At 40.8% G+C, this 24,033-nt stretch overlaps 1 protein-coding gene across 1 annotated transcript in view; it reads right to left on the reverse strand.

Annotated features, from left to right (window-relative positions):
• Positions 1-4,494: 4,494 nt before the first annotated feature.
• Positions 4,495-24,033, reverse strand: part of LOC123984176 (protein bicaudal C homolog 1-like) — a 55,182-nt gene continuing 35,643 nt past the window's right edge. The window contains exons 7-21 of the mRNA XM_046070916.1: positions 23,609-23,791; positions 21,158-21,409; positions 19,462-19,593; positions 17,312-17,516; positions 15,420-15,581; positions 14,396-14,583; positions 14,125-14,266; positions 12,091-12,244; positions 11,502-11,661; positions 11,373-11,412; positions 10,817-10,971; positions 10,470-10,626; positions 10,014-10,177; positions 8,956-9,055; positions 4,495-7,625 (exon numbers count right to left, since the gene is read on the reverse strand). Of these exons, the coding sequence (XP_045926872.1) occupies positions 7,498-7,625; positions 8,956-9,055; positions 10,014-10,177; positions 10,470-10,626; positions 10,817-10,971; positions 11,373-11,412; positions 11,502-11,661; positions 12,091-12,244; positions 14,125-14,266; positions 14,396-14,583; positions 15,420-15,581; positions 17,312-17,516; positions 19,462-19,593; positions 21,158-21,409; positions 23,609-23,791 (2,322 nt within the window). The 3' untranslated portion in view covers positions 4,495-7,497. The remainder of the gene's footprint in view (positions 7,626-8,955; positions 9,056-10,013; positions 10,178-10,469; positions 10,627-10,816; positions 10,972-11,372; positions 11,413-11,501; positions 11,662-12,090; positions 12,245-14,124; positions 14,267-14,395; positions 14,584-15,419; positions 15,582-17,311; positions 17,517-19,461; positions 19,594-21,157; positions 21,410-23,608; positions 23,792-24,033) is intronic.

Consider the following 24,033-nt stretch of genomic DNA (forward strand, 5'->3'; position numbering starts at 1 on the left):
TATACAAAGCAGCGTTGTCTCCTCTCCACTCTCCATAGGGGAAGCAAGCCGTCCAGAGGAGAGGCGACAGTGAGTGTTTATCTATTCAGCGGACAACGAATCCTGCAGCTGCGCCTTTGGGACCCCTAAGTCATGCTGTTCAAAACGGCAGAGGGGGAACTGCAGCACTACAGGCTACATGCGAATTATAGAAGGGAAGCCACCCTAACTCAGCTACGTGTACTGACGCATGATCACATCTGAAGTTGGAACAGAGGACGTGATCATTTTTATATTTAAATTGTTCAGTTTATTTTTTTCAGACAGACAAAGTAAAGATAATTGATGAGCATGAGGATCAGAACATGGGGTTATTGCGGGCATGCGAATTAAAATCCTGGTAAGCTCATAATCACGGTGGCATTCAGATGCAATAGGAAACATATCAGACGCACCACTGAAGGTCCGCATTTATTCCATGCTCAGATTTCACTTGGACAATGAATGCTGAATCTGGCTCAAATGTCCTGCCTGGGAAATACAACTCATTAAAAGAGAAGGTCAGTATGCTAATCACTCCCTGCAAACACACAGCCATCTGTGTTTGAGGAGAGAGGATGCTGCTAGATTCTGTATCAACAGAGGCAATGGTCTACAATTTGAAACCAAAGTTATTTGTGTAGGAAAGTTAAATGTAGCATTATGCTTTTAAATGTTTACCATATGAGCATGATTTACCAACTACCCCGGGCCCCCTGCTGATAGCTTGATTACTAAAGAGCTTTGCGCTGATATCCACAGATTAACACAGCATCTGTTTAATTGACTCTGTTTCCAATATCATTCCGGTGAGTGAGCTCATCAAAGATCTATGGGCAGTGATCAAAAACATAAACAAAAAGAACTAATGGCCCTAATAGCAGCCTACACCAAATTTAAAAATCATCTTGACTATGTCGCCCTGTCTCCCTCCCCTTTCTCATTTCCCTTCTCTGCCTGCTGTGCTTGTCTGGTATGGGAGAGGAGGAGGAGGATGAGGCTGACCGATTCTGGAGGGTTTTTCAATCCGTACTCCTTGCCATCCCTCTCTCCACCCACCCGTATCCCCTCCAGCAAGAGTCATCATGTGTTAGCGTCAGTGTTTCCAGCAGCGCTGCAGGAGGACAAGGAAGAGTGACACTGTGTCCCATGTAACACACACCCAGCCAAGTTCACCTCTCCCTTCTCGTCCTTCACATACATCCTCTTTTCCTATTCACGTTCCCTTCTACGGTCTTTTCTCCTTTTCTTTATTTGTTTTCCTACATTCTCTCTGCTGTGATGGGCTACTCATTCTCTCATAAAGTGCATTACTTTGCAATGCCAGTGTGTGTATCTATGTACACTATATGCCATAGTGTGTCCTGTAGTGGCAGTCTACTCTGCTGTGCTCAGAGGCCACATGAACACACAGAGGCAGATGGAGAAATAGCAGGGAGAGTTAGTCTCAGAGAAGCCAGGCCAAATAGGTTTGAAAATAATAGGATGAAGAAAGAGAGGAGAGGAGTCAAACCCAAATCTCTCTTTTATTATATTCACTCCTTGCTTTCTGTATCTTTCTCTCTGTGTGTGTGTCTCTCTCTCTCTCTCTCTCTCTCTCTCTCTCTCTCACACACACACACACACACACACCCAGCCTGCGGTCACTACACATTACTTCTTATCCAAGGGGTCAGTTATGAGCCAGTTATGGAGCTTAGGCCACACCATTTTACATTAGCAGAAAACAATAGCAAGTCTCTAGAGCTCAATGTGTGTCTGTGAGTGGGTACCACAAACACATTTGTCTGAGGGAAGCCAATGATGTGTGTCATCAATTTGCAGTGTGAACTCAGGCCTTAGCCTGGCTGCAGTTTGATTGATAATAGCCATGTGTGTCTCTGGGTCTCCAAATGCAATCCCAGTTTATCTGAGCTTTTCAAGAATGAAACGCCTTCACCCTCCATCCTGTTGTTAAAGTAACAATCAGATCAGTGGAGGTCAATAGGTTTAATGCCCTCAGCCAGCTGATTCAGTTGAAATGGGAAAAGACAATAAGGTTATGAAAAGTGAGATTGTAGATTGATCTATATCCATATTTGAAGTTAATAAGACATTGAGAGGCAAATTATAAAAAAAGTAATACAAAAAGGCTATGCTGCTTAATTTCAAGAAAGAAACAGCCATGAAGGCTCTGTGTATTTTCAGTGTTAAGATGTTCAGTTTTCATCAATGGCATTATTACCACACAATCTCAAACTGACATGTTACTGAATGCTGCAAATATGCTAACAAACAGTTTATGTGTTAGTGAGATATTTGTATAAGAAAAAATTAACAAGGAGAAAACAAACACGTAGATAAACTCAATGAGCTGGACTTATCAGACACTGTGAGCATATTGTCCACTGGACAAGAGCCAGGTATGGTGAGATAGCAACCAAGTCACAGCTCTTCTCATTTACACCTTTCCTGGAGAGGCAAGCTGCCCATGAGAGCAATATGTGAAGCTGTGGACTCTACTGGTCATCAAGTGGGGAGGTCGCCAGGATGCAGAAAATATGCATGGTTGGTTAGGGATGAAAGCCCATAGTTCCTTTTCTCTGCAATTTAGCAGTCTTTCACTCTCGGTCTCTAACAAAAGAACATGAAATTGAAATGAGTCATGTTGGGGACTTGAGAATGATTGCCAGCTGTTCCCGCACACATAACTGCCCTAAGTGAGGTGAAGAAAGACTTTGATAGTTGTGATTTAACAGCTTTTCTCTGGAACTCTTATGCCTGTTGCATGTGGGATTGTTTTGTGGAGTACATCGTAAGTGTATTTGTTCCAGTGGTAGCTAAGGTCTACGTCAATGATTCTCTGAGTAAGTTCAAATTGAGATTTCATTATTGCTCGGATCTATTTATCATATGAGGAATTTGCAGCAGACACTATAATGAATGTTTTCTTAACATCCCCGAGTTACCCCGAGCGCCTCAGAATAACATACAAGTATTTACATCCAATTCAGTGTTGTGGTGTTAACATGAAGGCGTTCCTGAAGCTCCTGTGGAAAATAATAACAGAGGAAGACAAAGTGAGTGAGTCACAAACTGCCACAGAACATAGTTCAGTGGCACCACCTGTTTCTGTTAAGGGCTCATTTGCATTGAATGAGAGGCTCTCTCTCTGTCTGTTCGCCATCTGAACATTAATTTTCTGACATAAACAAGAGAGGCCCGTGGATGAGGTTTGGAGCAGTTCATATGATCAGAATGAAATGGAAAAATGTAATCACAGACAAAAGGTGTTTGTTGCCTGCATGGGGTCACACACATACACCTACCTAAATACCTATAGTCTCTACATCTGATATTCAAAACTACAACTAAATATATATTACAGGTGATATATATACCTAATGTGTTAAAAAACAGACAATGTCTCTAGTCTCAAATGTTCTTTTTGAACCATTCTGTTAAATCCCACAAACAAACCACCAGTAACTTTGTCATGTTATGAAATATTTTCTAAACATGTAATAATCAGATGCTGAATAACCTTTGTCTATGGTTCAGTTGAGACCTGAGTCATTTTAAGTGGCAACACTGCCTCCTTGAGGTTTTCAATGATAGTGCCTGTGTTTTTGCACTGCACTAATTCACTAATTTTGCTGAGCTGCTCATTATAAATTCACATTGTTATGGCTTACTGTCAATGTACCACAGCCAGGTGACAGAGTGCTGAGTTTATGACCACGACCTTACTCAGACAGAAGATATTCAAATATGAAGTCCTCAATTCATCATAGAGGAACAAGATTACATGACGGGGATAATGCCTAAAAAAAAGAGCGGAAAAGGGAACAAACCAAATACAAAAATAGTGCAAAAAAATTCTCTTAATAATTTTTACTTCTTTCATGGTCTAGTAGTCTGGTGGGCAGGACAGAGGTTGAAACAAATTGGTACTCATGCTTAACAGTATGTATTGTCTCTGCTGAGTCTCCAGTCACAGCAGATTCATTCTGTTGGATTAAGGAGATCCTGGCTATGCGGATTAGGCCTCATGTAGACATGGCATGGGACTGGGTTGTATCTCAACTTGCAGAGTATGTATGCGTTTTTGATTACAGTTAAGCCAGATAAAGTGAATGTAGTGTGTGGCTAAACAATCTGCTTGTAGTTATAAACCTCATTCGTTGTGGGTACTAAATTTGTCAGCAGTATTTTGTGGCATATATATTTAAAATGCACTGATTTTATAATTAAAAGCAGTAGCTGCAGCAGGGGCCTTTTATTCATTCATTTTAATACTTCTGGAGTGCTGTTTATCTGCTATATGTGAACATTCTGGAAGAAGCAGGGTTATGCAAGCCTGGATTTCCTGTAATCTGCTGTCATCTTCCTTCCATTCTGAGACTATGGAAGAGACACTAATGACGATTGTGGACACGGATGCTTTGTCCGTCTTGACATTTCTGTGTGATATGCAGAAAACAAAAGCAAAAGAAGGACTTTGTTTGCATACATTTATTACATTCATAATATCATTTGAATGTTTGAACAAACTTTTTTTGCCTGCTTGACAGTTTCTCCAAAAAGTCCTGTTTATATCTGTACTACAATACAGTCAGAATAACAATAGCATCAACAGATGCCACAGTGAACAGAGCTTTGGCCACACGGCAATGTTTATACACAAATTCTTCTCTGGAGCTTTGTGCAGAATTGTACCTTTCTCACACAAAAACAACAGTTGTATATGATGAAAAAGTACAAATGTTATGTATTACATAATTTCCTTAGTGGTTTACATTTATTATAAATGTACCATTTGATTGCAGTACAAAGACTCCTTCAAATAAATCCCTTTGGGAACAATAATATGACTAATACAACAAATCAAAGACATAATTGTGAAACTATTCTATCAAGGGCAAAGACAAGACAAGCTGGCAGTAAACGTTTCCACTTGATGAGTCCCTTCATTGATCCATAATAAATCTGCAATAACATGCATCAGTATTTTTTTAAAACAACATTCACTTTATAAAGACAAGAACCTCTACTGCCCTCCGAGCAAACACATCTGAACATGGTGAGGGATGAAAACAAATGTCTGCTAGGCAGGAACACGAGTCACAGCACTGGCAGAATCAGTGCTCAACAGTTTTAATGTAGTACCATGATGAGTAGGGGCGAACCGGCCCCGGGTTTCCATTCAGGATAAAGAATCCCTCTCCATAGCTTTCTTTCCTTTCAACTCTTTTCTTAAGACTTCAAAGAAAAAAGAAAATAGACAACTACCTGGTTGGCGTCGGCAACCATGTCAGAATATTATTTAGTATAGTGTTATTAACTTGACAACCACATTGAGAATGGCTCAAATCAGATGCAAGGGAGGGTGGGAAGTGGTTAAAGGCGAACATTATAAACAAGTCACCTTAAAAGGGAACCATTGCAAACATCAAAGAGAGGTCATAAATGGTCTGTTTGAGAGGATATGAAGACTGCTTTTTCTTTGTCATAATTAAGTTTGTCCAGATAAATGTCCATACCATGAACTGTGACAATTTCTAAGGAGCGTTCTGTACATACCTAATAGATTTTATACACTACTCTCATTTAAACCAGCTTTTACACTTAATGAACTGCAAATACAAAACATTTTCCCAGAAAAAACTAACAAAACAAACAAAAAAGCTTAAAAAAAGAGGCATTTAATTGCACTTGATACAAAACGTGGAAGATGGATCGGCATGTGGACTAAATCCTCAGATAAATCTTAAGATCATCACACAACACCCCCCCCCCCCAGTTATCTAAAGTTAATGAACGGTTGGAAAAGGATGTTTTCCTTTTGAAACACATGACCGAACATAATATCAGGGCCCAGAACAAACATGAGCTTTGCTTTGCATGCATAATCCTGTTACTTCATTAAACACTGCTTAACCAGGTTTTGTGGATATTAGATTGCAAGACTGATACTAGAAAATTCCAGATTTTGATTTGTTTTCATCTTAAATCTCAAAGTCCTTCTGATGACTTTGGTTCCTTATTTGTGTCTCTTGTAGAAATGCTCATATGAAACCAACTTGGCTGTGAATATACTGGTTCTTTGTGTGATGCACCTCCTATCTGGAGAGTATGGTCAGACAAAAATATTAGTGTTCTTAACGAAATATCTCCCTGCTGAAAAACTACTTATGTACATTGGCACTTTTTCGCTACAAAGGCATGGCCTTGCTTTGTTAGGAGGTCTTTCCTTGCTCTAAATGTAACAGCCAGTGAATAGGAAGAACAAAAAAAAGGCACACTGTTCTAGCATAGCAACTCATCTTCCGGATACATAGGGAGTGCTTTGTGAGATTTTAGGCACACAGAAGAGGCCACAGGGAGGCCAACACTGAGAAACAACAGATGAGACAATAGACCATGTACTATAAACAGAGAAGAAAAACCACAGAAAGATGCCTGTTGACACAATCAGAGAGAGGCCTACAAAGCCTAGCCTAACTGCCTCTTGTCTCTGCTGCTGTCTAATGGCACAGCCATATTACGGCTCCACAGTTTAAAGGGCAGAGGAAAGTAAAAGATACTAATAATCTAATTACAAAAATCATTCATGAACGTATAAAAAAATACATATGTAAACTGATTAACATTAAACATCCCACCCATTCCCCTAAAATAGTAATAAAAACTAAAAATAAAATCATAATGCAATATGACTACAAAATATTTGATTTTTTTTTTGTCTAGAAATAAGACACACAAATAGACAGTTGGACACAAACACTGACCTTGGAGGAATGTCCCCCAATCAAAATACTTAAGGCAGCCAAAGGTCAAATGCCACAATTTCCTTTGGTATATGTGTTAAAGTTGATGAAGTCCCATTTTGGTGTGCTGGTGTATTTTGGACATCATTTGGTGGTGCCCTAATCTCACTGGTTAAGTGCTTACATTTGGTTTGGTAGAAAATGCATCTGTGCTTTTAGTCAATAAAAAAAATGCATAGTTATCATTATTTCAATCTAAGGAATTAGGCTCTCACAGGCAAAAGTCTAGTATTATTAAAGTGCATGTCACTGATACAACAGCATAATACAAATGCAGGTAGTATCAATGTGTAAAATGATGTACTAATCATTCTGCCTGTTCCCTTAAACAATAAGTGGACAAAAATACTGGACTGTACCCTTCTTCGGAACCATAACAACAACCTTCATATATAAATGCTCCAGATAGGCTCTATGGCTCTATAAGGAGTGAACACTGAAGCTCATCTGAAACATCCCTTTTTTCTTGTTGGCACTTCAGGTAAAACTATGGCTTTTTAATATATATTTATACTATATGGCAACGTCAACATTTTAAACAGTCTTAACTCAGCTGAAGCTGAAAGAGGGTATACAACCACTGAAACCTGGGCTGCTGAAGCACAGAAAGATTCTGGAGGCTGGTTTCCATCATGGACGGTTCTGGGAAGGCCTGGAGGTCTGGAGGCACCTACCATCGCCCGCTGATGCTGGCCATGTCTGCGTGAAACTGACGGGAGAGGCGGCCGCTCGCGCCCCCTTCCAGGAAGGAGGACCTGATGGGTGGCTCAAATAGCTTCCTCCGGTTCTTGTTTAGTTCTGTAAAAAAACAAAAACACGAGCACCCCAAAACATCAGTGGCAGCAACGGTGATGGTAACATTCTCCTAGTGATTATTTGGGAGTGAAAGTAAATACTCAAGAAAATAAATAAACACAACAAAATGTGCATTTTAACATTTCCTTTTAGCCTCAATTGATCAACAATGACAAGAAAATTGTATTCAAAATCACTACAGGATTGCTTAGATCAAGAAAAGCCATGTTTGATTCCATCTGGTTTTACACAGCAGCTTGAACAAAATGCTTTCATAAAAAGTGTCAGAAGCACACTCTGGCATCTCTGAGTTATTCATATGATAGCCACCTTCTGTCGCTGCCAGCATAAACCTTCAATTTGATTACTGGAGACAAGCAGCTCACTCCAGCAGCTCTTTTTACTGGCAGGAAGTTGAAACCTGGATTGTCAAGACAAGACAAAGAGGCAGACATAGACGTGCGTTGTTTTGGAGCCCAAGAGTCCTTCAGCAGAGATGAAAGTTGACCTGTACTTGGCTGAATCGTCAGGCAGCGAAACCAATTCTGGCCTTGAATCCCTCTGCTTCCTTAATAATCAGAGCACTGACCTCGCCATTTCCCCTTGTTGGTCTCACTGTCAACCCTGGCTCTGGTCTGAGGTTTCTGAACTTTAACAGAATTTCCATGGCAGGAAGCTCATGATCCCATGATTAACTTACGCAGCCTAACAGCTCCAGCTATTACAATGTCCAAAATATGACATCAGTAATCAAGTGTGACACCGACAACATTCACATGGGACCCAGTGCAACAACAGGACAGAGTCTACACCAGCATCACAAAGGCAGCTGGAGCAACTGGAGAAATACCAAAACTCTCATGTGAGAAGAAAGTGCCTTAATCCTATTTACTGGTGAAAACATGTTTTTTGTACTTTTACAAGATACATTTGTTACAACTGTACTGTCTTGAACTTCTACACTAGTCTACCACTAATAAGGGCCACCAAAAGCCTTCAAATCCAATGGTTGGCAGTGAAGATGTCCTCTGTCACTTGGAGTACACTTTTTGCCTATTGCTGGGCTCCACTCAGGATTTTTGCCGCGACAGACAAAATAGGAAACATGAATGAAACACATAAGCCAATTTGAGTGAACTGCCTTCAGCAGGAGTGAGCTGGCCGGATGAGTCTCCAGCTGGTCTCAGCAATTATCAGCACAAAAAAGGACTTAAGACAGGGGTCGTATGAGGGTATCTCCGTACCGTATCTCCCTTTCTGTTAACATGGTTTTTTTTTTGTCAATTTTGGTTTGCTGGACAGTTGATAGCAGAGGAATACAGGGATGAGGTACCTGAGATGGCAAGCAGCATTTTCCTGCGGGCTCCAAAGGTGGTGATGCCCAGTTCCTTCAGGTCCTGGTCTGTCAGAGTCAGGAATGTCTGGAGGTCAATCTGGAAGCAGCAACAAGTCAATTTAACCCTACTAACAGCACAATTCATCTAATAGGAGACATTCAACCAAAAAACAAGTGGCACCCTAAGTACAAATGCTCATTAAAATTGCCAGCCATGACAGAGTGGAAATATTTAGCCAAGGAGCAGGACCACACCTCTATCACACCACTCCCAGCATTTCCATAAATACCCACTGAAACCATCTCCTCTTCTTTGCTCTCATATTGCAACCCTCTGCCTTATTATCACATTTTCTAAGGCATGCAGCTACTGTACATGCTATCCTCGAATAAAAATGTCTGATTGCTTGTTACATATACAATATGGACATTTTATTTAAAAAGACACTATAATGCAACTTACTGCATTAAGGAAGTATAAGAGTTCAAGACAGCAGTGTACTTTAGAAGTCAGAGGAAGTATAAATTTGCCCATAAATTGTGCAAATAATGTAGGCCATTTTTTACCCAGACATCTTTTCATCTGCAACTCATAGCTTTAGCTTTAATCAGCATGCTAACATAGTGACATTGCTAATGATTAGCATTTATAATGTACCAGTTTCACCATCTTAGTTTATTGCAGTGGTTCTCAAACTGATGAGACTTCTGATGTGTACAGCTGAGGCTGATGGCAATGCTATTAGTTCTGCATGTATTTGGTCCGAAGTATTGGACAGATTAACATTTCTATCTTATGACTGCTACAGGGAAAGTTAATGGATCCCTGAAGGCATTAAAATTTTGTCTGTAGCAGCGTTCATAGCCACTCATGTAGTAGATATTGATTTTCAGACCAACTGACAGACACTGCCATCCCTAGAGCCTTGCTGGTAGCGTGGCTAAAAAGTGTAATTTCTCTACAATTTTTGAAAATAGCAGTGCCTGTCTTCAGTTCGACAGTCCCCCATTTAAAATCCTAACACTAGTAGAAGTGGGTTCACATTCTACGCTACCTCTTGTTGCTGGAAGACGTCTGTGTACTTTCCCAAACCCAGCTTGCTGAACAGCTCAGGCAGGTCTGAGCCTTTCAAAGAAGAGTTCAGGCTGCAGCCGTTGCTGCCAGTTACCGAAGAGATGCAGTCCATGTAGTTGCTGCTGCTGAGGTAATGCTCCGCAGCTGTCCATCAAAGGAATAAGGCATACAGGAAAAAACACAAAATGATGGTAACTTTGAGGAAAGCAAAAAAACAGCAATGATTCACTCATATCTGAGCTATCACTGACAAGTCCTACAAAGAAACAAGGAATATTTAGTTGTGATGACACACTTTTGAGTAGATGGTTTTTTATCTTGAGTATAGCCTATTCTTCATCTGTACTCTTGCTTTCATAGTTGACCAATGCAATCCTTTAAAAGTTTCAGTGCTTGTCAATGTAGCATAGACACTACAGAAATATGCTGAACTGACCAGATTTGTTCTGCTTCCTCTTTGGGCTGCTGACAGCGGAGGGGAACTCGGTGTGACTCGGCAGGCCGTTACCGTTTCTATCTCGCCAGTTGTCAGAGTCACTGCCATTCCCAATGCCTTCCCGGCTGCTGGATCGAGACAAGGACAGCGGGGAACCCTAATAGAGAAAAATCCAAACATTCAACAAGGAGTTCTGAATGTCTGCTGAGTTCTGAGTGACTACATTGCACATCTTCTATATCATACACATAATGACGGTAAATGCCAAAGGTGAACTTATTTATCAGAGATGATGAGAATGGCTGAGGAACACTTAGTCTGATGTAGTCAGTCTTAGTATTTCTGACCTCGTAGGTGGTGCTCATGCTGGGCTTGTATGAAACATGATTGGCTCTCCGCAGCTCCTTGATGGTCTCAGCTGGCATGGACTTTGAGAAGCCCAGACCACTCCAAGTGTTCGTAGGGGTCCGCACCTCAGTTACCACAGGCTTCTTTAACATAGCTGTGTGTATAAAGACATACAGTGATGCACAAATAAACCAATACAGAGATACAACCAAACAACATATCTTGCAGCTAAAAACTACCGTATATTACCTAAAGGTAGATAAATAAATTTTTACACACCGATTACAATGTTACAAGTGGTACATGTATCTACTTTTAGCATATTGTATTTTAGTTTTAAGTTTAAGAAATGTAAATTATATATTATGGCCATTACAAAAACTTCTATCCACAAAGATAAAAGAGGGAAACTGAGTCCTCTTTGAGAGATTTTCAGGGGACACACTAACTGTTGTTGGACTTACTGGCATGTGTGACATTTCAATTATTATACACATTATATGTCTGTCTTCACACAAGGCTAAATTATGGGCTCATCCACACATGTCAACTTACCTTTGGTTGCCAACAGCTTTTTCTGTTCATAGTCAAATGCCTGAAAGGACAGCAGACCGTTTTATTCCTATATCCCAAAACCCCCACAAAACTGAGTTTTATGTGCGTGTTGGATGTGTGTGTGCGTACCTGCATGTTGGCGAAGGAGGTCTGTGGTCCCAATCTGATTCTCTCCCTCTCATTAAACTGTGCTGCCCTCTCAGCTGCACGCTCGCTACCGGGTGCCCTCTTATCCGCCACAGGACTGTCTGACGAGCTCGACTCGGCGTCCGAGAGAAGACAGTCAGAACTGTTTGGATTAAATTGAAAAATATAGTATCGTGAGTGAGTGAAGAAAATCTATCCTAAAAAAGGCTGTTAATGTTTCCGCATATCAGGTTTGACTGTTTACACGTTTTTATTATTAAGAAACAGTTGTGATAACCATGCTGTTCAAGGTGAGTGTGAGAAACCCAGTCCATATGGTGGCTAATACCAACTTAAATCTCCATATAGAACAAAATAGCAACCTCTGACAGTTAATGTGTTATCTTCTAGTGTTGTCTTTTAAAAATAAAATCTGTATGCTTGGGTTTGATTCCACTGAATGCTATTTCACCTCAGTGTCTCTGTGGCTAGAGGACTGCCAAACTGTAACAGCGTGAGCTGTAAATGATCTCAGAAGAGATGCTAAACAGTAACAAGACGAGCGGTAAATGATCTCTAGAGTCAAACATACTGTAGATGGGAGTTCTTGGTGCCCTGCAGGAGCTCCACAGCCTGTCGTTTCCCTGATGATGTCTTGCATGAAGTCAGCATCTGTTTCAGCTCGTTCCCATTGGCTGAGTGTGAGGGGCTTCTGGGCATGCCCACTTCCACAAATGTGTCAGAGCCTGAAGGAAACAAACACAATCATATTTTGATTATCCTTTTCATTTCAACTCTTAAATAATGTGTAAACACAGAGACAGAGTTTACAGCTGCTATAGAAAATCCACAATATTATGACAACAAAAAGCTGAAATACTTCATGTTTCATCTCACTTTTCAATTTCTGCCTTGCACAGGCTGTTTCAGTAGTGACTGGATCACTCAGTGTAAAGGAGTGTGTGTAGCTTGGTCGGTGTATGTATGTGTGTATGTGTTAAAAAAGTGTGACAAGTCTCAGTGGGATCCTGGATGAATTAAAAATGCTGCAGCTGTAATTAAAGTACTTTTACCCTGCTACTCTTTCAGCCTGAATGTGCTCTGTATAACAGGATGTGCCTGTGTGTGAGTGTATGCATGTGTATATTCACGAATATCTGGATGTGCATGGTGTACTGTGTAGCGTAAAATAATATGTCAGTCAATCTAATGAAGCTCTCTGGGGTTTAACGTTTGAGCAATCCCCCCGCACTCCCTCATTCCGCAACGTAGAGTCGAGTCAGACTGGGCGAGCCAGTCCAAATACATTTTGGGACACAGGAGGAGGTAAGGGAGGGAGAGGAAACCTTACTGGGATGTACCACACTGGGGGAGGACCAACTCAGAAAACAGCAGGGGAAAAACGAGACGCGTGAGAGTGAAAGTTTGAGGGGAAAACCACGAATGTAAGACACAGAGGAAATGAGGGCCTTTCTGAACCGCTAGGAGACCAGCAGTTAATACGTCTCCGTTTCAACACAATAAATGTAGTCAGAGGGAGTATGAGGTTAGGAGGACAGTATAGAGAAATAAAAAAGGGCATTTTCCTCAAAGTGGGTTTAAGGGTTACATAAATCTCAAGTGGAAAAGCTTAAATTGGACATTTATGTTAAGTCTGCAAGGCCGTGGTCCAGCAGTGTCAAAAATGTTAACAGCTCCAAAAATTTGTCTATCCAAGGTTACAATCACATATAAATCACAAGATTTTAAATGTGTATTTAACATAACTCTGACTCACAAGAGGGCAAGACTCGTGCTATAAGTAGACTTTAACAATTAACTTCTTGAGTGAGTTGAAAGTTCTATTTAAAAAAAACACTGACTATAATTTCCTTGGCCAAAGAAATTTCTTGAGAATAAAGAAATTATTTTAAAAAGGGTTAAATATTCAATTCGGATCATGTCATAGTTTTGAGTTACGAATCGGATAATTTTTTGGGTCAGCAAAAAAATAAATAAAAAAGGTTAAGGAAGGTTAAATTCATTTTTAAAGGCTCTGATGTAGCTGCCTCTCTGTCAGTAGTCTCGCTCATTGTCTGATTGGTTACACGTCACAAATTCCCCAAATCACAGCCTACTTGGGATTCACTCAAAGGAGGCGAAAGTGCCGGCTTTTAAAATCAGTCGCTCTCCCCTAAAACCATCAAATCACTGTGCTTCAGAGTTAAACATAGCATGCATCTTTCTTTTCTATTTTTCACTGCAATGCTTCATCCCAATATATAAATTAAAACTTAAAAGTACAGCTGCAGTAACTGTTTTACATACTATGATGATTAAACTTTGTAATGAAACCGTAGTTCACCTGTATGACAAACTGTGGGGGGGGATCCGTACAGATCAACTACGAACCATTAGACCACTACCAGATAAAGTATAGCTTGCTCTTTCAGCACACACCATAACCCTACTTTTATCTTTCTGAAAATGATAAAAAAATAAGTTAGTTTTTACTATAGAATAAGAGCAATGATGCGATTTTGCAGCAAAAACTGTAATTTAGTCACTGAAAAATGCAACAACCACAAATAATGGTGATTTTGCACATAGTGTGTAGTTGTGGTTTTTATGAGTTAAGAGTGTATACCTTCATCTGGGCTGGACTTGCTGGACAGCGGTTCTGATGGATTGTGTCCACTGGCCTCCTGGACCGAATCACATGGGGCTGGACTCAAAACAGTTTCTGCAAGTGACGCAGTTGCTATCCTCCCATAGACTGAGCCAGGATGCTATACATGCATGCACACACAGACGTTCACATAAAGAGCAAGACACATACAGGACAAGTGAAATTCACAAACACGAAAGTTAAAATGAACTCAAAGTAATGCAGCATATAGTATATAAAATGGGCCAACCTTGACATGTCCATTAAGAGTGCAGGGGCCCTTGTTGCAGTCAGGGACTCCGTTGGGCTGCTTGTCTATGGGGGCGAGGCCAGGCGGAGGGGACGGTGTACTCTGTGTGTATCCCTGCACACTTGACAGTAGAATGCTACTCAGGGTGACCTGGTTGGCAGGGTGCAGCATCAGCTGAGATGAGTAGCCTGAAGTGGGAAGGATGTAGCATTAACAATTAACTTTCGGTAGTTCATAAGGGATGTGTTTACAATTATCCCAGAGGCCTGTAGATTTCTGCCTATTCGTCTAACCATCTACCCATTTATTTAAAACATGACATCAATTGAAATGCTTGAAATACCTGAAATAATATGGGTCCATTACTTCCACCTTATAGTAAGATATAATCACACAATTAAAAAAGTACTCCACCGATTTAGTATTGCAGTCCGTCTTACCAATCTGACCAGTTAGGGGTGGCCGATATGGCCAAAATCTTTTATCAATACATTTACATGTACTGTAATTTTATATCACAGTAACGGTATATATTATGATACTAATTATTCTGTAAATTTAATTAGAAATGTTTAAATTAACCATCCCATACTAACACACATTTGATTATTTTCTTTTTATTCGGAACTTCCATAGAAACAAGTCTGCGTCAGGTAAGCTTAATTTTTTTCCACACCTCCAGATTTGTTTTTATTTTCAAACTTGTAGTCTTCAAACCCAACCAATGCTGACTCAAGTGTTATCACTTGAGGCATTTATCAGATTTCCCCTAGTTCCCTCTGGAGCCACAAAAGGATTTATACAACTCTTTTTTCCCCCCCTTGTAAACAGACTTTGATGTGTAATATCGGTGGAGTTCCCCATTATCTTCACCTTGAACGTACAAGTTGCTTGGGTTTTCTATGACATACAGTTTAAACTCTACATAGATAAAATGCTTTTTCTTGAAAACTATATATATTGAAAGAGATCTTATAGAACCACAGGCCAATTTAATAAGAGAGACATTGGACAATGTACCAACCTTGGGTGCTGGTGAGTGAACTGGGCCAGAGGGAGGGAGAGGGTGTGGGCGTACTGGGGCTTGGGGTCTGCAGAGGGCTCATGGAGGAGTTTAAGCTGTTGAGGACAGCATTTGGGGCAGCAGAGTTGGTGAGGGAGTGGGGTGCCGTCGCACCCAGAAAACCTGAGAAGAACAGAAAGGAAGGGGGAAAGAAAGGACAGAACAGGAGATGAATAGATCAGTGGTGGTCCGGTCAAAGCCATTTTTCAAGCTAATCACACGTTACACTAAGGGACTCAAAAATAATCTTGGTCTTCCAGCTATTTAACTGGAATTCCATGAAACCGTCATCAATCAGACAGTAAGAGGAAGAATGCCTTACATTTCTACAAGGTCATGGATGCAAAGTACATATCTAGTGTGTCCTCATACCCAATAAACCATGTTATTGAGAGCACCAACAATGTGGTGCTTGGTGTCTTAACCCAAACAAAGTGTATGAAAACAGAAAGAAGCAGGTCTGTGGCTTTAACAAGGGGCTAGTTTGGCTCCAGGAATAAGGCCAGGGATTCTTCTGGCAGACTGGCCTGTAATCTGAGGAAGAGAAGCATGTAGCAATTACTAAAGGCCAGGATGTGGCCGTCCACAGCTTCACCCCCGGGCCCCTGGGTTTAAACAAGACGGCATGAACCAATTTCTACTGTACTGGCACTTCATGGCACATTGTTTTGTGACCAATTTTTCAAATTAACTTTTTCCCCCCATCTCATTTGGTGGGGACACAATAACATGAAATAAATGTTGTTTGAAAAAAAATAAAAATAAACATCATTGAAATACCAAAACACATTCTCATCAGACGAGCAGATGAAACATGGTAAATTCTCTCTGCTAGAATTGCAACAAATTATCCACACAAAAACAGCCCCAAAAATCAGTGCTCTCTTACCACATATACCCAATATATTGTACAAATAGCTGCAGAATATAACACAAATAATTAAACTTATAATACAGATAAACTGTGATGGATCTGTTGTTATGTTGGTATGTGCTTACAGCCAAGAGTTACATCACGTCAGCTTATTCTACTATCTGCTTTTCCTACTGCCATTGATGCATTACTCAAACCCTCATTTCCATGTTTTTCAAGTGAATCCAAAAACCATATCATATGAAAGCAAAAAGACAACTGGGGATAAATATTTATCCTGTAATATGATTTTTACAACTATCAACTAGTCCCCCTTGGAAATGCACACCAAAAAAAAATACTGACATCTGTTCCAAGCAGAACTCTGTGCCTTCATGTTGAGGTCAATGCTGCAGAAAAACAAACTCCTCCGCGATTATAACCATTCATCATGCTATGATTCATAAGCTCACGATTCATTCAAAGTAGCACAACCAAATTCGTACTGAGGTTATTTTCTGATGGTTGGCCGATCAAAGATTTGTACGTTCGGGACTCATTTCTTGGCATGAAATTCATACCATCACGGTGAGGCCAGTTCTCCAGACAAACAACTCCTACTGTAAAGCTTGTACAGAGATGATGGTGCCATGACTCACTGGCTGTGATTTATGTGGATGTTGAGTATCTGATTAAAAATCACTTGTACTCAGTGATTCAGTTAACCAGGTTAACAGGCTTTGAGGACATCTGACTCGGAGATTTCTTCAATGGATGTCTTCCTAGGAGAGACTACTCTGTATTGTGTGTGTGACTGGTAGAGAAGCGAATGACACTGATGTATGAGAACATTAGTTCCTCCACTAAGACATTTCATCTCTAACACATTTTGTGCAAGGAAAAAAGAAGGTCACTTTCCTCGTGAATATATCTTTTTCCCCCATCATAGAAAAAGTAAAAGAAAAAAAAACTTTCTTAACAAGCTAGACAGTGTTATTACCCAGATTACTCAGCCCCAGGCCAGCTGAGGCCAGGATGTCCAGGCCAACGGGGCAGATGAGGGACGGGGACGGGCCATTGGTGGAGGGATTCAACACCACAGAGGGTGAGGAGGATGACACGCCGTTGCTCTCCAGACCCAAGAGGAATTTTCGGGCTTCATACATGTTCACTGCATTCCTCTCCACGCTCTTGACTATCACAGACTGAGAGATGACAGGAGGGGTGGACAAGGAAGTAAAAGGAAAATGGGAAGGAGGGAAGAGAGCAAAAGTTGAGTGGCAAAAGAGAAGGTAGGAAAAAGGCATGAGAGAGAGGCAGAAAGAGGAAATGCAGGGGAGGAGCGCGGGATGGATAGGGTAGGGAATGTTGGCACCAGAGATAAGGAGGGAAAGAGAGGATGAGGGGAGACAAACATAAAGGGGAGGAAGGAAGAGGGAATTAAATGTAGATTAGAAGGATAAACATTGAGGCAGTGTGGGAGAGAGCAAAGTTTAAGAGAAAGCATTTCTTAATCAACAGCATAACATACCATATCTTGCTCTTTGATACGAATGAAGAGAATACGAGGTGATGCTAGTTACTCAGTGACTATTATACTACGAGGCAATAAATCAACAAATAAATTATAAACAGGAATAAATCAAGTAAAGAATTAAACAGGAAAGATTTTAAATCAGTGAGAGAAATTACTTTTTTCACCAGAAACCCTGCCCTTCAAAAACATCAAAGAAAAATGAACGTGAGTACAAATCACATCTTCAGCATCTTCAGCGAGTTGAGCTTTTGAAAAATGAATTCCAATCACGATCAGTCTCGCCAATGCGTGTGTGCGAGCGTGCGTGCACACACACACACACACACACACACACACACACACACACACACACACACACACACACACCCCCTCCTTTATAGGTCTGCCAAAGTGCTGGGGGAGCACAGAGGCTACGGCATACATTTGGACGGGCCTTTTGGATTACTGCTGTCACCTCGTTAAAATGTTTAAGTGAAGGGTTCTTAAGAGGATCTGGGCTGGGTCAGTGTTTGCACTGGCACCTCCACACCAGTCCCCACAAGCCTGTCTGGTTTGGGCACTGAGCCCTGGCTCAGCCTGGGATGTGGGCACCTTGAAGAGACAGTCAGGGCTGGGCCAAGTGGTGAAATATGATTAGGAACATTATGTGTTGTAGAACAGTAGACCATGAGTAACATTAAAAGGTTGGCTTTGAATGTAACACAGGTGTATGTTGCTGTAAGCCGTTGCAAATTAATATGGAGCTCAACATATTTCACTAATACAGGCTTTATCAACTAACTCCAATTTACTACTGACAAAACATGCAAATCAGGAAAGTTATTTTTTAGCTGGAATAGCTGAGGCATAATACAAAGATTGAGTGTTCCCGTCCAGGTCAGGAGAAACATGTCTGGCAGGCTGAGTGGAGAGCACACTTTGATTCCCCACTGTGGCAGATGTCGATGTGCCAAAACTCTTCTCAGTGTTGGTATGGCATGTTTCCCCTCTGTATATGGTTCCATTTTTTCCTTTTAAATTTCATCAAATAGTGATGAAATGTGACATGGCAATATATAATTTATTTCAGTGTCATGCTGTGACATTTGACGGAGTAATTCTCAAAAGGAACAGTGGCTTACTTGTTTCTTGATTGTCTTTTTCCCCTGTGTGTGACACAGCATTTGAACAAGTAAGACAGCAGTTTGTTTTTCTAAGGGTGAAAAGTTAGGATATGGTTCCTTCTAAACTTTAAGGTTTAGTGGAGGTTTAGGTTTATTGGCAGGGCTGATTCATTTTATTAATTTTGTCCATTGTATCCCCTAACATTTTAACTTAAAAGGTACATGTGTAAGTATTAACAATATCTGTCGAATTCATTCTCCAAATATTATTGTCTATAGAAATCAACATATGAATCCATTTTGTACAAGTGGAAACAGTGAAAAAAAAAAAAGAGTCAGGGGCATCATCAATGTTATTGCATCCTCAATGCCTGCATCCTCAGGGAAACATGAATGTCTGTACAAAATTATATGGCATCCGTCTAATAGTTAGATATTGCAGTCTGGATGGAAGTGATTGGCTAAAAATCGCCTTAAAACTTTCCCTGCTGCGTAAGCCTGGTGTCCTACCTTGCTGGGCTGTTTTGGCTTTGGTTTGATGCTGATGAAGACATCCAGCTGCTCCATTAGTGCTGTGATACACTGGGGCTCCACCTCAATGTCCTCTTTAATGTCAAACATTAACACCAGAGGCAAGCAGCCCTGTGGAGCAAACACAAAACAACATTTTTTTTTTTTTTTTTTTTTACATTGGCTGCAGATTAATATCTTTCAGAGCCTTAGCTAATATATTGTAACATATCTGTGTCCCAATAGGGTTTTTCTCATAACAGTAGTAAATGTTCCAGTATACTATATCATCTGTAGACCTACATGTTAGCCATACCAATAAATACAAGATTCACTGCTGGGTTCATCCCACACAGAGCTTGGGAAATTCCGCCAAAAGCAATCTGTTTTGCATGATCACCACCACAAGCGCCACAGACATCTATATTTTGGGCCGAGTGCTGGACAGCACTCCTATTGTGAGTGGGTGTAATTAGCAGCAGAGTATAGGGCCAGGCTGGCTCTGACAGGGCCTGAGATTGAAGCTGTAATCTACAGTCTGGCTGGAAGAAGCCAAATCACACAGTACACTACTGAGAGCAGGTCTTCTCTCCACCTCCTGTGCATCCACACGTCTTCTACTTTCAGAGCAACTCTCCTTAATCCTCTTTACACCCATCTTTTTTCCCCTTCAACCTCCTCTCCCATCCCCTGCTTTTATGCTTCACCTTTCCCCTCTAACTCTTCTCTCATAAATCGTTTTTCACTCTCTCACTCAGAGTGAGAGGCTCCTTCTTGTGTGTCCAGACCAAGAGAAAGTTTTGTTTAGTCACTGCAACAACTTTGGCATTTGCTAAATGTCTTTGGGGCCAAATGGGAGACCGCAGACAAAGAGAAGGCAGCTCTAGCAGAATTACTGCCCCACATTATGGATCTCCAAACAGAAAGCCAACGCCGTTTACGGCTGAGATGTCTTATATGCACCAGCTCGGCAGAAGCCTTTGCCAACGGTAATTAAACAGCCATCACTTTTACACATTTTCTGAAACAGACATCTCATTATATTCCTATGTAATTCAGATAAGGGTAGCCTCAGCGGTCACAGGCAAAAAGACAAGAATTACCACAGAGCATTTTTAACCAACAGAAATTTAAATGTGAGGCGCTTCATTCCTGATCCAAAAACTAATGGTAATGTGCTGACCTCTGAATTACAGACAGAGCTGAAATTTAAATCCACCAAAATCTACTGTACATGCAAGCCAAACCATTACAATTAACACCAATAAGGATAATCTGTATATAGAGAGGCCATCAAGAACTCAATGCAAAACTGTGTCCATCTCACATGCAGGTATGCGGCTATAAATCTGGCAGCCTAACCTTGAGTGGGCTACAGATTGTTGTATAACTGGAGATTTCAACAGCATGAGAAGGGCCAAGCAAATCTCTCCCAAGGCTATTCAAAACCCCCAAAGGCAATCTTGGTTTACTTCTTAAACCCCATCTCAAAACCCACGCATCATTCACACATACCATGATGATGTTAGTGAAACAATGACATCCATTATAGCTACCACACAGAAAATGGAATCTGTATATGTTAGGAATATATTGCCAATGTCAGCTCTTTACCACAAAAACTAAGCTTTGCAGATTAAAGTAATTGATTTCAATAGGCAGAGGCAAATAAACAAAACACACACAAGGTACACACCATGAGGTACTGCCGTGCCAGGCAGACTGATTCAATGGTGCCCTGAATGTAGACTGTGGATTTCTTCTGGGGGCTGTTGGGGTCAGGGAAGTGGATCTGGGCTCCAGTTCTCTGGGTGATGTGCTTGATGTTGCTTCCATTGCGGCCCTTCATGAAGAGGTGGTGCTGAGGTGCGATGTCCAGGTGGGTGGTGACTGAGATGGTGCTTGCCAGGCTACCAGCCAGGTGCTCCAAAAGCAGTGCAGTACCCCTCTAGGGAAAGACGGATAACAAGGTAATTGACAAAATATCTGAATATATAAAGATTCTAATATTTTTCTCATTAATTCCAGCTACTCTGTGAAAATATGCATGGGCACAGTAGTGCTTTGAGCTAAATGCCAACATGTTTACAATGACTGTGTTCACCATCTCAATTTATAACACACGCTAATTAGCACTAAACACAAAGTATAGCTGAGGCTGATGGGAATGTCATTAGTTTTGCAGGTTTTTAGTCATAAATCAGTATTGGAAACATTTTTGACCTGATGGTGGCGCTAGATAAAAAGACAGAGGATCACCAAAATCAGTTGAACACACAGTCAAAGAACCATAAATGCTTGTACAAGATTTTATGCAAAATTATCCAGTGGATTTAGATCCAACCAAAAGAATATTTTCATAATTAATTCATCTGTTGATTATTTTTTGATTAATTGTTTAGTCTGTAACGAAGAGTTAATGTCTTAAAAAAACAAAATTAAGAACAAAGCTGAAACAATATTTCATTTAGAGCAATAGCCAGACCACATTACAAACTCAGTGAATGAGGAGAGCAGTAGAGCCGTGTTGCCCATTTCCCACCAGAGCCTTCTGTATAACCAATGGCAGCTATTGTATTTTCCACTGCATCTGCTGGCCAGTTGAACAGTCTCATTCCTTGCTGTCTCTGCTATGCCTCTGCAAGCTAGTAAGTCATTTCCAGTGTGCAACAGGAATTCACACACTGGGGCCAGCATAACAACAATCCACAACGGTTTCGGTAATCCTTGAAGGTGTTCCAAGGGTCTTACACCAACACATAACATAGCACACATACTCCTCTAATCCTCTAGTCTACACATGGCACGCTTCCTAACTCTGACTGACCCCTCAGACCTACCACACGCTCAGGGGCTATGCTTCTGCATACATACATATGCACATATTCACTATACACAGAACACATGATCCAAATTGAAGTGCACGGGGATACACAAATTCAGAGACTCGTATGCCAAATCCAGGCACTGGCAAAGTGAAATAAGTTGCATATTGTGGAAAAAAGTGAGTTGTAGGTATGACTAGGCAGGCATGATGAGAAGACTCCTTGGCAGGTTTTAACTAGCAACACTCAGATGCCAGTTGAGGAAGTGCATCTGTGTATATATACACACATATGTAAAATTTACTTTATGTTTATGCATAAACAAGCTGTAGAGAGCAAACACTGTAAGAAATTCCAAAATAAATATTAAATAAAAAGTTAACTCAGGAGACTTCTGGACTTCCTAGTAGAGCTGTGAACGAGGTTCTCTCTCCTATTGGAGAGCTGACCCAGCAGCCGTCCAGTTTAAGCGACCAAACATCTCTCAGCACTCTCTTGCCCCTGTGGTGCTGAAAGTAATGAGGCAGTTTATACGAGAAAAGTGAGGAACACTGACAGTGTTGGTGGGCTTTGACATAGTGCAGCTCTGGAAACCATTTCCTGGTCCGTGGCTCGCCATGTAAACGGTAGGAGAAGAGTGAGGGTATTAACTCAAATATTGTTACACTGAAATGACTGACAAAGACTGCACAGTTCAGGGTTCAGTTAGTTATTCAGCCATCTTTAACAGGTCATACACTGGCTGTAAGGAGGGTTGAACTTATGACATTTATTATACGGTCTCTTAAAATTTTCAACCCACTTTGAAAAGGGAAAATACAAACTAAAACGGAATTTATACAGCTGCTATTTATGCAATCAGCGCAGTATGAGGAAACAGACAGATTTCTCTAAAATGGAAATTGGAGCATTAGTGCTGAAATAAACTGATGACTGAATTGGCCAATTAGTACCGAAGTTGTGGGCTTATTTAGAATTTAATCTAGCGCTAAAACATTTAGTCAATTGGCAGAAAATTAACTGACAACAATTCTGACTTGATTGGTTAATTGTCATTTTTCAAGCAAACCTTACAAAAACTGACTGGTTCCCGCTGTCACCCTGGGCTCTGTGAAATTGTAATGAGAATATTTCACTATGTTCTGTAATAGACTAAATAATGAATGGAACAAAATGTAGGATTCACCAATGCCATACATAATTATGTTTTAACATTTAGATAAAATTTTCTATGCAATAACCAAGGAACAGAAAGAACCGATCATTCCATTCAACAACACCAACAACCAATATCCTCATCCAAATTACGAGACCCTCCTCACCTTGACGGCGTTGGTGTTATTCTGTGAGCCACGAACCACGCCGGTGGCCCTGTAGAGGCGGGTCGGGGGCTTGAAGGAGACTGTGAGGTTGTAGGTCTGTGAGATGTGCTGCACAGTGGGGGAGCTGGGGTCAGACTGCATGATGGCAGGAAGCTCGAAAGATAGCACAAGAGGGAGCAGCTCCTGCAATATGGAAGGACAGAAGGAGAGAGAGAGGAGGGAATAGAAAGTGACATGACAGTGACAGAAAACCATTATATTTCTATGAACATGGTGTCAATGACACGTCATGATGGCTGCTGAAATACTGCAGTATGTAAAGTTGGATAGCTTATCATTGTGCTGCCATTGCTGCTGTGAGAAAATAGGGAAATAAAACACGCGGACCAGATTTCTTAACAAAATCAAGGCATGGTGTAGCGGCT

This window comes from Micropterus dolomieu, linkage group LG15, assembly GCF_021292245.1.
Source record: "Micropterus dolomieu isolate WLL.071019.BEF.003 ecotype Adirondacks linkage group LG15, ASM2129224v1, whole genome shotgun sequence".
Lineage (NCBI taxonomy): Eukaryota > Metazoa > Chordata > Actinopteri > Centrarchiformes > Centrarchidae > Micropterus > Micropterus dolomieu.